This window comes from Polypterus senegalus, chromosome 12, assembly GCF_016835505.1.
Source record: "Polypterus senegalus isolate Bchr_013 chromosome 12, ASM1683550v1, whole genome shotgun sequence".
NCBI classification, from domain to species: Eukaryota; Metazoa; Chordata; class Cladistia; order Polypteriformes; family Polypteridae; genus Polypterus; species Polypterus senegalus.
Window position 1 is genome coordinate 52,971,952 of NC_053165.1, and position 15,569 is coordinate 52,987,520.

The window sequence follows — 15,569 nt, forward strand, 5'->3', positions numbered from 1 at the left end:
ATGGTCAGCAACAATACTTAAATGAGCCATGGCATTCAAGAAATGATTTATTGGTATTAACAAGCCCAGAGTCTGCCAAGAAACATTCCCCACACCATCACAGTACCACCACCAGTTGACACAAAGTACATTGGATATATGGATTCCTGTTGTTAATGCCAACTTCTGACCCTACCATCTGGGTGCCTCAGCAGAAAACTGAGATTCATCAGACTAGGCTGCATTTTCTTACAGTCTTCATATTTCCATTTTTTGTGAGCCTGTGACTACCGCAACCTCGGGTTTCTGTTCTTGGCTGACAGGAGTGGAACCCGATGTGGTCTTCTGCTGTTGTAGCCGTCCACTTCAAGGTTCAAAGTGCTGTGCATTCCAAGATGCTTTTCTGCTCCCTACAGTTGTACTCCGTGGTTGTCTGAGCTACCGTAGCCTTTCTGTCAGCTCAAACCACTCTGGCCATTCTCCTCTGACCTCTCTCATTTCTGTCCGCAGAGCTGCCATTCACCGAATATTTAGGTGTTTAGCACCATTCTGAGTAAACTACAGAGACCTCATTTTCCCCACTCTGGTGTTTGATGTGAACATTAACTTAAACTCCTGACCTGGAGCTGCATGATTTCAATGTGTTGTGCTGCTGCCACACGATTGACTGATTAGATCATTTTAATGGATCGGCAGGTGTACAGGTGTTTCCAGTAATTTGCAGAGTGTAGCTGAGCATAAATAAGGTGTGGACTGTACCTGTGTAAAATCCAAACATAAGTGAAAGTGAGGACTTGTTACCAAACACCAACACCGTTTTAGATTTGATTAGTTGTGGAATAACCTTGGACACCTAAACATCTGGGAGCATATGGCTGGCAGATCACAGCTAACTCTGTGTTGATAGACATAGTAGGAATATTGTCCAGTTTGTAGAGAACAGTCAGATTCTGACACTTCTGACAGCTTGATCAACATGGATTATGACATCTATCTATCTAGCACCAAGAATGTATTCAACTACACACCTTGATTTTATTTAGCAAAAAACAAAAATCTGCTTACCTGATATAATCCTTACCCCTATTTTTATGCTTTCATTTCCAAGAATGTCTATTGCTCATCTGCTCCTATAACATTTTCCAGCAGGAAATTCCAGTGATTTACTATTCCTCTTAATGAGGAGATTGTAACTTCTTTTCCATGTTTGATTTGCCACTCTCTTCCTTATAAGGAGATGGTAACTTTTTTTTTTCCATATTACTGTTCCTTTTCTGATCATGTGATGTTATTGGCTTATGGTTGAAGTAGCAGCACAGATGTGGAGAAAATCTGAGATAGAAAGATTCGGAATAAGATGTGTCAATAGCTGGTAGGCAGTTGTATAAAACTAGAAGCCCTCCATAGGCACAAGTCCTACAGTTCAGTCAAATCATGTTTTGTTATTCAGATCAGTGGAAGTCAGCATAAGCATGGATTGGTACAGATACTTTACAGTTTTTGGACCCTAGTATGACTCTTCACTTTAATGGAGTTTGCATGATCTCTCATTGTTCACTTGAGTTTCCTGTGGAGACTCTGGTTTCAGGATTCCCCTCAAAATGCAAAGATATTGGAGTTGTGATGGTGGCCTGGTGTGAATGTGCTTAACAATGAACCAGAATTGTTTTCTGGGCTGGTTAGCGCCTTGTCTACATTGCTGCTTGGAAAGACTCACAACCCATTATTGGAAAAAGCAGGATGAGAGGATGAATAGACTGATGGATGCAATATGGCAGCCTCAACTACCTCTTGTGTCAATAAATTTTGTGTCAATGTGCTTTAACTATTTCAGCATCATGATTTAATGACCTCTGCAGACCTCAAGTGGCGTCTAGCAAGAAGTTCCCAACGTATCTATCATCAGACTAGCAACTTTGCTGAATTTACTGAGTCCATAATTGTAAAACACTCTTAATATAAAAAAACAAATACTGTAAGACCAAAATAGAGTAACTGTATGCTGTCTACTCCTTGCCTGGCAGATTGTAGAGGACATTGTTGCTGACATTCTGGAGAAGGTCCCCAAACCAATAGACATCCAGAGCGTCATGGCCAAGTTTCCTGTCTTGTATGAGGAATCCATGAACACGGTTCTTGTTCAAGAGGTCATCAGGTATGTTACCCAAACAGAGCTGAAACATCTTTTTTGCTGTCATGTCGGCAAATTGGCTTTTCAGTAACCAAAGTCTCCTTTGGAAGGCTTTTATGAACATAGTTTTGTAAATGTAATTTTTCAACCAAGAAATATACATTATATTTAAAAAATCAGTGACTCTTTATTTGGGTATTATGGATAGTTTTCTTGTTTGCACAGAAAACACCTTACCATACAAAAGATGCATGAACACAATACAATAAATGCATTTCAAGATTAATTTGTTAATTATTTTATAAAAAATAATATTGCTTTCTTACAGTTGCTGTTTTTACTCATTATGTTTTGTTTGGTCTCAGGATTTCTGTTCTCTGGGTGCTACAGTCTCATGTCCCCACCACTCAGTATTTAAGGCCCAGCTTTGAACCCAGGCTGCCATGCATTTTGCATGGTGTCATGTTGTTCTCTGCTTATTATCAGTTTGTTTCTTCCTCACTCCCGCCATATGATATTAAAATTGCTTTCAGCTTTTTTTTCGTTTTTATGTCCGATTTTGGGCCAGCACTTTTCTTGAACTCATCTGTCCTTGTTTATCAGGTTAAAATTTCTTCAGGATGTGCTTAGTCTCCTCCTCACTTTGTCATGGAGTGCAAACCCATCCACTCTACAATAAGACCTTATCTTGCGCCATTGCATGCCAGCTCATTCCTCTCGATAGTTTCCTGTGTATACTGTAAAAGGGACCATTCTCTCACTAATGGAGTCTATATGGTGCACACTGGGAGGCGCACTATAGCACTGCTGCCCTGACAGCTCCATAGTCCACGTTTGTATTCCTGTTTGCGAAGAGTTAAATGACAAGTCTCCTTTTTATTTCCAGCCACACCTCAGAGTGGTGCACTGGGTTAATGAGTGACTTTCCATGGCCCTGTCTGGAGGAGTATGTAACCATGCCCTGTGACTCACTAGGGTTCCCTCCAAGGCTGACTTATCTTGTACCCATGACTCCTTGGATAAACTCCACATTCCTACAATGCAGTAACAGAAAATGTAGGTTCAGAAAATGAACTGATAGAAACTGAATGAAAAGGTGGAGGCCAATCAGTAGGCCGATGCCCTCATCCCCATAAAGCACACCATTGTCCTCTTAGATCATTAATCACGTTTAATTATTTTGCAATTGTGCCTTGTGTCGTTCCTTCTCAGTTGTGACATTTTTCCATCTGTGCATAGTGAAAAAAACAAATATGCTTTACTTTAAATGCTTGCAGAGTTACCTTTTTAGCAAGTGCAAGCCAATACTTGGATAGGAGACCTTCTAGAAAAAGCTTGGATTTCTGGGCATCCTTTGAAAAGAGTAGGGTGTACCTTGATGTCCTGGCTATTTAGTCCAACATGGCCTGGTCATTCTGGCCTCCTATTCATCTTTCACCACTTCAGTCACCCCACAGCTAATGTGTGGATGTTGCATGGTGGTGGTGGTTGTTGAAGTGGCTCCCCACTGTTTATGTAAAGTGCTCTGAGTAAGTAAATGTAACTAGCTAACTAACTAACTAACTAACTAACTAACTAACTAACCAGCTTTCCTTAATATATTCTCACAACTTCCTCTCAATTCATTTGGCCACATTTGGTCTCCTCATTTGTTCAATTTCTGCATTTTCTCAACATTTGAGTTCATGTGGCCTGTGATGTTCGACTGTAATGCTGTACCATGCAGTGCTCAGGCTGATTTATTCTCTCAGTCATAGCACTGATATCCATTTCTTTAATTGTACACATGTTTTCTGGTCAGTAATTAGTTAGTAAGACTATAATTTAAGGCTCGGCACTATTCTGGGGTCATTTTCCATTTTTTTTTTCCATCTTTTATCAGTGTCATTTTAGACACTCTCTTCAGTATATAGCGGTGCCATATGTGCTAGTCCACATTTAAGATCATTTTGCATCACCTTCCATCCCACAGGTACAATCGACTGCTGGTAGTGATTGCGAAGACACTCCAGGACCTGCGTAAAGCCCTAAAAGGACTGGTGGTCATGTCCTCTGAACTGGAGCTGATGTCAAACAGCCTGTTCAACAATGCTGTCCCTGAGATGTGGAAAGCCAAGGTGAAGCGAGAGGAAGTGGTTAGGGGTGGTCATAGGAGCTGGCTATATCTCCTGTCGAGACATCTGACCTGCCCCTAAAGTGGCTGAGCAGTGGTTTTGCTTTTTTGCAGGCCTACCCTTCTCTGAAGCCTTTAGCCTCCTGGGTGAGTGACTTACTGCAGAGGATTAAGTTCCTGGAGAAATGGATCAACGAGGGAATCCCATCTGTCTTCTGGATCAGTGGCTTTTTCTTCCCACAAGCTTTTCTAACTGGAACTCTTCAAAACTTTGCCAGGAAGTCCGTGATCTCCATAGATACCATCTCTTTTGACTTCAAGGTATGGTGCAGTTCTTCTTCAGACAGATGCAGGTAGATTCATGGTAGTCAAAGCCTAAGATTCACTTCTCTCTGTTTCTCTCCCTCTTTTTGTCTCTTTCTGTCTTGCTTGTTTTTTTTTTTCCCATCCCATCAGATTGTCAAAGAGCCTGCCAGTCAGCTGCTGCAGCGCCCAGAAGTAGGCTGTTATATTCATGGACTTTTCCTTGAAGGTGCACGGTGGGACCCAGTCTCCTTCCAGTTAGCAGAGTCTAGGCCAAAGGAACTCTACACAGAGATGGCCGTCATCTGGTTGATCCCCGTGACCTACCGCAAGACGCCGACAACAGGAGTGTACATCTGCCCTATTTACAAGACTCTCACACGGGCTGGTAAGGAAGTGCTCCCTGTCTGATTTCCAGCATTGGGTACCTGGAGATGGCCCAGGTGCCCCATTTCCTTATTGTGCCTTCCTCTCTGGCATCAATTTACTAGGAAGTGAACGATGATATTAAAAATAAAGACTGAGTAAAGGGATTTATTTATAATGTTACGCTGCATTGCCAATCAGATGTCTATCTCACAAGATGGCAGAGTTCCTGTGGTTAAATGGGGCTTTCTGTTGAACTTCTCACGCCATTTTGCATGATAGTACATATCCTAAGGGGCACACGGTGGTTCCAGGGTACTGGTGGGAAGCTGCCTATGTTTTTTTTTTATTTTAATTTTCAGCCACATTCTCAGTCCAGGTGTGTCTTTGTGGGGATTCAGGCCTTCCAGCTTTATTGTATATAACTCCATTCATGGTGAACACCAGTAGGATACACTTGACAAATCCCTCAACAATGTGTTGTGGTAAAATATGGGCTTTTGGAAGTCTCTGCATCCTCCTTACCAGTGTCACAACTTGTCACACATTGACATTTATAAAGGCTTTTTTCAACACATCTTGTAAAGGTGCTGTATTTTTACAGTGTCCAGAACATACTGTAGGTACAGAAGGGAACTCCTAACCACTGAGACAGTCCAAAGGCCATATTGCTACAGGGCTTTTTTTTATCAAGCTGCAAGACTATACACATAAAAACAAAATATCTATGCCATTTGTTCTCTAGTTTTACTGTAATAGTAACACAAGGGTACCTGGAAGACAGGATTAGTGGACTTGTATAATTTTGATTCCTGTGTGGTTGTGCTTATCTCTATCAACTCTGTTATTATTCCTTACTACTTTTCACCTCCTCTTCTTTTCCAGGTACCCTTTCAACAACAGGCCATTCCACAAATTATGTGATTGCAGTGGAGCTGCCCAGCCAGAAGGCGCAGAGGCACTGGATTAAACGTGGGGTTGCCTTGATCTGCGCTCTCGATTACTAAACCGGAGAAGGTTTGGCCACCAAATGTCTCAATCAGCATGCTTATAACCATGAACAGATGCACGATTAAGCCACAGGGATTCATCCCATTCCCCCTCCTCCCTTCTGGGGCTCTTTCAACCATGCAAGTCTTCTGCAGCACTTAGATAGAAGAGGGTCAGTGTGCAGAAATGAAAAGCAAGCAACAAAAGAGGATTATTGTAAAGACGTCAGTGAGTCCACCTGCTAAATATCTGCTGCGACTGAGCTTCAATCCACAAGACAGAATGACGGAAAGCAAGCCTGCCTCGTTGGATGCACATTTGCTGAAGGGAGAGAGTGTACAAAGCTGTCACCCAGTGTCATTGAAGGATATACCCAGCAGCCGGCTGATGCATTATTTAACAAATGTTTTTAGAAAGAAACAGCTAACTGAGTTCAGGTAGACTTTGGCCTTGGACTTCCCAGGAAGCGTCCCTATTGAGTTTTCCTCCTTCTTTATTACCAGAGGGTCATATGTGATTAGTACCTAAAAAATTAGGTAAAAATATTTACGTCTCTCCTGGGTCGCTGTTTGCTCAGTGAATTGAATCCTTTGGGGAGACAGCAGGAAGCAAAAATGAGTACAGCAATGGAGAAGGAAAAGATAGAGTACACCATATCCTTGGGGAAATAACAGACCAACACCAGCCAGTATCTTGTGCCCTGTGGGAAAGAGAATCTCTGGTGGCAACTGAGCTCACTCCTACATGAAAATCAAATCCACTCTCCAATCAGCCAAAGTGCCAAATGAAGTGCCAAATACTTGCACTCTTGCCAATGCCTGACCTTCCAGACAGTCCTTCCTTGGCTACATATTGACTTTCAGATTTTTGTAGGGTTCTCTGTAATATGCTTGTATTTAGAATAATTATAAATAAATATTGATGATGTGGCATCAGCTGAGTCTCTGTTAATGCTGTAACAATGGGGTGACCCACTGGTACAGTACATGGTGATGCTTTCTCACAGCAATTGCACCCTATTTGTATTCCTGGCTGGTGTGCCCTACGGTATGGAGTTTGCACATTCTCCCAGGTTTCTTTCAATAATCCTCCTAATAATTTCTGTTAACTCTCGATTCTAAAATGGCCCAGTCTAGATGTGCGCATAAGTGTGATGTCCCACCCAGGCTTAATTGCTGCCTTGAACCTAAAACTGCCACAACAGACCTGATGCATTTTCCAGTGCCACAACATGGCATGAAGGAAACACCTACTGGTCAGATAGAAGCTCCCCAAAGTACAAACAGCCATTCCCTGTAGCTCCTCAAGGCGGCACCATTGGAACCCAACAGGGCTGCCCAACGGGACTACAGTTCCCAGTATGCCTTGCAGGTGTATGCATCAGCCCAGGGATGCTGCTACTTAGTATACCAGGGAAGAACACAGTCCTGGAAGGCTGTCCATACATTTTACAGTCCAGTCTGGGAAAGGGGGAGTCACCCATCCTGGCCGGAACATCACTTCAGTGTCACCTTCTATTACATTACACCATGTATACTACGAAAACAGAGCTGCTTAACAGTAAATCACATAGGTACATCTATTGAATTAATATAAAATATACAACTAATAAATAAGAATCTAACTGCGATACATAAGAATAACCTAATTATGTTGACAATTGAATTCATTCTGTTAAAACAGAAAAGACAGAAATGGCAATGGTAAGGTTGGTCAATGGCCTCATTACATAGAAGGTAAAAAAAGTAGATTATTCAAATCCAGAAAGTTACAAGTCAAGAATCATTAACTACATCCAGATTTGGAGGAACTGCCAACATTGGTGCTCATGTGGTGTATGAAGTGTGATTCATTTTGAGGTTGGGGGGATTGTTTCAAATACAGCCTGAAGAAGTACATCTATGAAGAGAGCTGAGATGTAGGACACATGCAGACTTTACAAGCGGGTCCCTTGGACTCCACGTCCACGTATGATTTCTGTTTTGGAGCATCTCAGATGGTTCACTTTGGGAATCACTTAGGGATCTACTCCACTAGATGAACATGGGGGGCTTATATCTAAGAACTTGATAGACCTGGTTAATCAGATTCTTTTACTGTTCTTGTACTGTGGACACTTCCCATTATTTTTTTACTGTTATTCTTTCCTAATCAATATACAATTTTATTAATAATCATTAAGCCATTCAGTCTGTACTTGTTCAGGTTTATGAATTTTCTTTCTAGCTACTATATTTCATGTTTTTTTAACTACACAGTTTAGACACATTTATTCTGGTAAAGAAGAATAGCATAGAACTAACATATTTTGCATCAAATGGCTGCTGTTATTGTAAATGTAATGAGACACACACGTCAAGAGCTGCCTTCTTGTACATCGCTTCCTCTGGTCATTCTTTTTTTTTACTTTAAGATTGTCTTGTCCTTTGTGATCCATACCCGTCTGTAACATGCAGTGGGCAGCAAATTCACCCTCCCCAAAATCAGCATTAGTCTCCCTATTCATTCACTTGCCTTTAGGCACACTACACCCTTGGTCTCTAGGTAGGCCTTTAAAAGGACTCTGCTACCTTCACTTCAAATTGATCGGCAGATCTCCAGCATGCTGGGTGTCTGTTCTGCCATCTATTGGTGGGGAATGTGTAAGATGCTCCACATACAGTATAACTTAAAGATATCCCACAACCATAAAGGTGTGTGAATGAAGAACTTGGCCTATATTCCATTGTTTCACATCGATATTGTCCTGGAGCCAGGCTGCACATCACACTCCAATAGCTTTCTAGTTGTTGCCCATTCAGTTTAGATACAAGCACACAGTAAAAAGTACAAGACATCCAAAAGACAGGAACCATTTTCTGGGTCTTACGTCAATATGTGCAGTTGTTCTTTACCTGGAGGTATCTGAGACCTTCTCTCTCTTTCAATCTCTGAACTTTTATAGTTTTTTCTTTTTTCCTCCAAGATTAGTTCCTTTCTTCTTACAAAAGGGGGAAAGGGTCAAATACCAAAAGTCTTACATTCCAAAGAACAGACTAGGACAGAGAGCAAACAATCCTGAAAGTGTAAATGGTGCCCTTTGCCTGGCTAAGTGGTGAGTGATTTGATCTTTGCTAGTGATTTAGGATTTGTTTGCTTTGACTTGGTTAAAGCAGAACAACCACCAATGAGGAACCCTTTATATTGATGACATTACCCTCAAAAAACAAAAACTGCACTTTTAACATCTCTAATTGATTTCTCCCCCAGAAATGTTATCATGTGACTCGTAAAAGCTGTTGATTATTAATCAAGTGATATTTAGTGTGTAGTTCTGGTCACCACACAAGAAGAAAGACATAGCAGCACTTGAAGCTGTACATTAGAGAGCAGCCAGGCGCCTCCCAGGAACTTACGGACATGTCATACCCTGACCAGCTCAGAGAATTAAACCTGTTAGGTCTCTAACAGAGGAGACTGCATGGTGACCTAATCTAAGTGTTTCAGATCCTCAAAGGCGTTGATAAAGTAAATCCAGCAGGATTCTTTTCACTTAACCATGAATCACGTCCTTGAAGACATCTGGGTAAGTGCAATTAGGACTTAAACCGGTAAGTACTTCTTTAAACAAAATGTTGTGGGACTCCGGAACAAACTACTGAGACACCTAGTCAAAGCAAAAACACTCAAGACCTTTGAGAAATATCTGGATGACATATTGGGACAACTATGAGCTAAACAAACGGGATGATGGTACGAATGATTCTTATGTCTTTATCAGTGAAGCATTTCAGAATCTGAAAATTTTATTAATCCTAAAGGAAGTTACTTATGTTACAACTTAACAACAGACAAGGGACATGTTACAATAAGAGCAAGTATAAAGTAATCCTGTAAATATAAATAAAGTATAATAAATGTAAGTATCAAACTAGAGTCCAGAGTGTTGCACCTTAAGTTAATATTGCACATTCTGAGAACAAATAAGGTTATTCTCATGTGAAGAGCAGACAATCTATTGTACAAGAACAGATAGTATGTTGCACATTTCAAGTACTTGAAAAATGTACCTGGATATCCAATAAAGAAAGAGGGTAATAACTTAAAGTATGGGTGAGTGACTGGAACCGGAGATATAGAGTCTGATGGCTGTGGGGAGGAAGGATTTTCTATGACATTCAGTGGAGCACTTGATGCTAGTCAGTCGACTGCTGAAAACGCTCCTCTGTCCAACCACAACACTATGAAGTGGGTGATTAGCATCTATATATATAATTCACTAAGGCAAGACAACCAAGGAAAGCATGCCGGTGGACTCACTGAGCCGCTGACAAGTAAGACACCTATGGCGCACGCAGAAGGAGCACCTCTGAGCCACATTGACTGTTCATAGAGGCATGTTTCTCGCGGAGGTGAATCGTCATATGCAGCATGTTAAATGGTTTGCACGGGGTATCCCATGGGATCCTCAAAACAATCCTTTACAACTGAGGTTAAAACACAATGAAGTAAGCAGTCTTTAAAAACCGAGTTTTCGGTTACGACGCGACCGCGTGCACCATAGCAAACTGTTTTACTGTGTTGGTTCGTTCTGTGCATTGTTATAATGTTGCTTTTCTTGCTGATTTATTACATTTCAGATTTTTCAAATGTTAATTTTCTCCCTGTGCTTAAAAATCATTAAAAAACCGGCCTGATTATGCGGCGTATGGTACGCCGCGGGTTGGCTAGTTTTCAATAATAGACCAAAGCCTAGACAACATTCTCTGATCTGCCAGTTTCCAAGCTGTCCAGTTTCTCTCCTACCACAGAGGAAGCCTTCTAAATTAGTTTGTTTAGTCCCCTGATGTCTGCCACTTTTATGCTGCTCCCCCAGCATGCCACAGTGAAGAAAAAGGCACTGGCAACCACACTGTCATAGAACATCCGTAACATAGTGCTGCTGGACAGTAAAAGATCTGAGCTTGCGTAGCAAATACAGCCTACTTTGACCCTTCTTGTATATGGCCAGCGAGTTCCTGGACCAGTCTAGCTAATTGCTCATATGCACCCCTCGATACTTGTACTCCTCAACTATCTCCACCTCCATACCCTTAATAGACAGGGGAGTGGCTGGAGATCGCGATCTTCTTAAATCAACTACCAGTTCTTTAGTTTTACTGGTGTTGATCTGCAGTTGATTCAGCTCACACCAGTCAACAAAATTGTCCATTACCTTCCTGTATTCTGTCTCTTCTCCATGTCTGATACTACCAACTATTGCAGAGTTATCAGAGAATTTCTGGAGATGGCAGCCATCTGTGTTGTAACTAAAATCTGTAGTGTACAGGGTGAACTGTCCCTTGTGGAGCACCAGTGCCACACAGCACGGTATCAGACACAGAGCCCGGTAGCCGCACAAACTGTGGCCTTCCCGTCAGATAGTTCATGATCCACGAAACTAATGGACCCAAACTTTTGCATGCAAAGTACTCACATACAACGAAAGGAAATGAAGCACTAATGCCTCTCTGGACCTGTTCAACAGGCATGAGAGCCTACCCTCTGACCCACCTAAACATGGCACAACACAACACTCCGTGTTATCAGCCATTTATTATCTCTCTTACAGCTGAGCTCTGTCTTTCTTCTGCCCGTTGAGTGCTTGTCCTCCGTCTCTTCCCACATTAACAAACATTTAACCTAGTGGCTTTACTCCGCTTTAAACTCTGACCCAGGGTCACTAATGGCCAGGAGGGACTCCATTTTATTAGTTTCTGGTGTCCCTGACTTCCTTTTTTAGAGGATCTGGAGAGATTCCAAGTTCTGGAACATATCATCCACGCCATCCAGGAAACGTGGCACTCTGCCACCCAGGTAGGCCTTCTTTTCAGTTGCTGTTGTTGCCTTATGTGAAGTCCTAATGGGGAACCGAAAACGTACAGCAGTGATAGTTCTTTTTTATTTGCACCAACATGGCAGCTTATGTATGTAGGAGCTTGTCTTTCTCCACTATGCAGCGTATGTCCCAACTGGGGTCACACAGTATTTATTCACACTTCACTTTTGTATCAGTGATGGGCACCATGGGCTAAACACCAGAGACACCTGTGCAATTTTGAACACACTCTTCACTGCTAGGACCCCCTGCTTACACACACCCCAAATCTGGGATTTGAAGCAGATGCCCAATTCGCATTGATGGCTGTTCAGTATCTAATCAATGCTCTGCCTTCCTTGCTCCTCCTTTAAATGTGTTGATTCTGTGTGACATTCATTCCACGCGCTGAAGCACATGAATGTTTGCCTTCAGTACACAGCGTGTAGATGTGCGTCTCTGTTTCTATGGAGAGTTGGTATTCAAATAAAATAATGGCTGGCTCCGAGCACTAGGTTAAATGACTGCCGTTGCCATAGAGTTCGGCCTCTTGACTGATATGACTACTTGGGTGTTGTTTGGGGGGTGGGCAGCATATGATTCCCCTTGTCCCCAGTAAAAGCATGGGGCAGTATCTGAGTAGTGACCACATTTCTTATCTCCACTATTGTGGTCTGTTTACGGAGTGGTTAATTTGGTGGACGTCAGCTGAGCTCATCTGTTGTCTATAAAAGAGCTGGCAGCACAAGAGGGGGAAGCATGTGGCTGGGGGTCAAGTAATGAATGATGAACACATTAGTCAGACGTTTATTGTGCCAATCTGACAGCTTTGACTTTTTGAGCCAGGTCATGGATTTGGGGAATTAAGTGGGCACAGCTTTCTGAAAATTACAGGGAGTCATAACTATGTGAGCTAAATTACTGTGTCAGCAGCCATACCACATGCACTTCAGAAGAGGTCATCCACCTGAAGCTAAGCCTGCTCAGGCCCAGCCAGTACTTGGATGGGAGACCAACTAGGATAAGCTTGGGGTGCTGCTGGAAGAGGTGCTGTTAAGGTCAGCAGGGGGCGCTTACCCTGTGGTGTGAATGTGGACCCCAATGCCCCAGCGCAGTAATGGGGATACAATGCTATAAACATGCCACTGTCCTTCAGGTGAGATATAAAACTGACGTCCCAACTCTCTGTGGTCCCTGGGAATCCTTTGTGAAGAGTAGGGTTTGTCCTGATGTCCTGGCTAGATTGCCATCCATGGCCTAGTCATTCTGCCCCCCTAATCATCCCATGTCTCTGGCTATCTCTCTCACCACTTCAGCACCTTATAGCTAATGTGTGGTGAGTGGAGTGTGGCTGCCATCACATCATCCAGATAGATGCTACACATTAGTTGCAGTTGAAGTGGCGCCTCGCTCACTATGAGTAGTGAGAAAAGTGCTATATAAATGTGAAGAATTATTATCATTATATTATGCTACACTATTGTTGTATACCTCTAATGAAGTGTCAAGAGCTGGTGGATCCATTGTCAAAAATGTAACTTATTTGGTACCTATCCAAACCAACGTGAAGGACTGAGTGATGTACTTTCATTTACAAAACCTCTTATGTTTTTATTTAAAAATGGTGGCGAGAGACTTCAAAGCTATTGTCAACCAGCAAAGTGGGATTTTAAAACATATTCTTGAGACTCAATTCATACACCTAATTACTGTATGACCAAGGAAGATATGACAAGTTTCCATTAGCACCTATGGTAGCAGAGTGGGATGGTGTGGTGGTAGACTGTTTAGTGCCACCGCCTCATGGATCCTGTGTGCTGGGCTTGGATCCTGCTTGGCCGTTGACTGTGTAAGGTTTGCACTTTTCTCCCTTTGTCTGCATGGGTTTTCCTCCAAGTAATCTGTTTTTTTCCCCCCCAAGGACATGCTAGTTAGGTTAATTGGCAGCTCTAAACTGGCCCTGCAATGGAGAGCTTTACATATAAATCTTGGAATGGCCTACATCATGGTCACTTCTCCAAGCTTATCGTTCCATACAAACCAAAGTGTGCATTATGAGTGCAAGATGCCAATCTGCTATACTGTAGATTCCAAGGATTAATAACCAATAATGGGATGTCGAGCTTTTAGCTATCAGGCCCCAAATCTATGAGAGCATCTGCCTGCTTGTATAACAGATGCCCTATTAAGTCCTTGTTGATGACTTCCTACCATGATTAGAGCTGCTGATTAGCTGTGCATATTGCATCTTAGCCATTAGACATCTTTGTTAGTCACTAGCACACAAATATAAGCAAGACAATAATTCTAAACCCCTCCTGACTCTTTCCAGTTCTGTCGCTCCTCTCGATTCCCAGCTATGACACTTGGTGCCGACTGCTACACTGTCAAGCTGTTGCTCCTGCCCATAGGGAAGACACCAAAGATACTGGGAGCTTTGGATTTCAATGATGATAAGGCCATTCTTCTTATTAGACTGCTCAGAACCAACTTATATAAGAATGCCCAGGAGGGGTTGGACAGACAGTTGGCCTAGGTCTTCAGATTTTGTCTATGACTTCTGTAACAAAGGCACTATATTGGAGCCTGACCCGACACAGACTCACTCCGGAGGCACTTATAAAAACAAATAAACTTTTATTTCTCTTCACCTGTGGAGCACATCTTCCCCATGACCCACAGGCACAACACAGTCCCAAGTACCAAAACACTCTTCTTTGCACCACCACTCCTCCTGGTAAGCATAGTCCTCTTTCTCCTGACTAAGACTCCTGGAGTGGTGGCTGCTGGCCCCTTTTATAGTCCACCCGGATGTGCTCCAGGTGCTTGATCGCCGAGTTCCGACTGCACTTCCGGTTGTGGCGAAAACACTGCCCACAAGGGCTCAGGAGTCCCAGCTGTAGCACCTACTGCCAGCGCCTACGGGAAACCGAGGCACCGCTCCAACCCAGGGGGGTTGTCATCTAGCGTCCTGGGGGAGGTATTGCAACGTCCATGGCTGCTCCCCCTGAACATATCCCAAAGGGGCGTCCCAGCAGGGCATGGGACCCAGCCGGCCGCCACACTTCTTATTATAACCAATCCATGGACCAGTGGTTTAATTTCTCCAGGAACAAAGCTGACTGAAGTTTTTGTTGTCCTCTCCTTTTTTGTCAGCTGACACTATTTCCAGTATAGTATTAATGGACATAAATCATCAAATATATTTCTGTTAATTCATTTGAAATGTCTCGGTTTCTCTATTTTACACAATGTATATTTTTGTGTGTGTTTACCATTCAATTTGTAAAAACTGAAATTTGTATTTCAGCTGTAAAAGTGTTCCAAAGCTCTGGGCCTGGACCAGTGAGGCTGCCAGGACAGGTTTCACCCCCGTGATCGTGAAGTGGATTAAGCAGGTTCAATTAAGAATGCTGTGTGATGTTCATGATCTAAAGCTGCGCTCAACATTCAGGCACAGATTCTGCATTGTGCTCGATGTTGCTGGAGGTTTCACCCCTGCGTCCCTGAACTTCATTAAGCAGGTTTGAAAATGTTATTTTGTTATGTTACTTTATGAAACAAATGCAATTCGGAGAGCTTCCCAGTATAATAAGCAGAATTATAATAATAATAATACTGTATATAGTATTATCTTTGACATGCATGAAATGGGCTGATAAAATTTCAAATATTCTTAATATGCCCAAAGCCTTGCTTTATATTTTCTGTTAAAATGCTAGCTTTTAATCAGAATTGTACATGTATCACAGCATAGCTCTACAAATTCACCAATCGTGTCTAGATGTGTAAAGGTAGCTGCTTGTTAAACCTTTCATTTCCATTACATTTCTATATATTGCTTTTTCCCG

At 42.4% G+C, this 15,569-nt stretch overlaps 1 protein-coding gene across 1 annotated transcript in view; it reads left to right on the top strand.

Annotated features, from left to right (window-relative positions):
- Nucleotides 1-6,808, top strand: part of dnah1 (dynein, axonemal, heavy chain 1) — a 145,803-nt gene extending 138,995 nt beyond the window's left edge. The window contains exons 74-78 of the mRNA XM_039771584.1: nt 2,004-2,134; nt 4,083-4,227; nt 4,338-4,544; nt 4,680-4,914; nt 5,778-6,808. Of these exons, the coding sequence (XP_039627518.1) occupies nt 2,004-2,134; nt 4,083-4,227; nt 4,338-4,544; nt 4,680-4,914; nt 5,778-5,899 (840 nt within the window). The 3' untranslated portion in view covers nt 5,900-6,808. The remainder of the gene's footprint in view (nt 1-2,003; nt 2,135-4,082; nt 4,228-4,337; nt 4,545-4,679; nt 4,915-5,777) is intronic.
- Nucleotides 6,809-15,569: the final 8,761 nt, after the last annotated feature.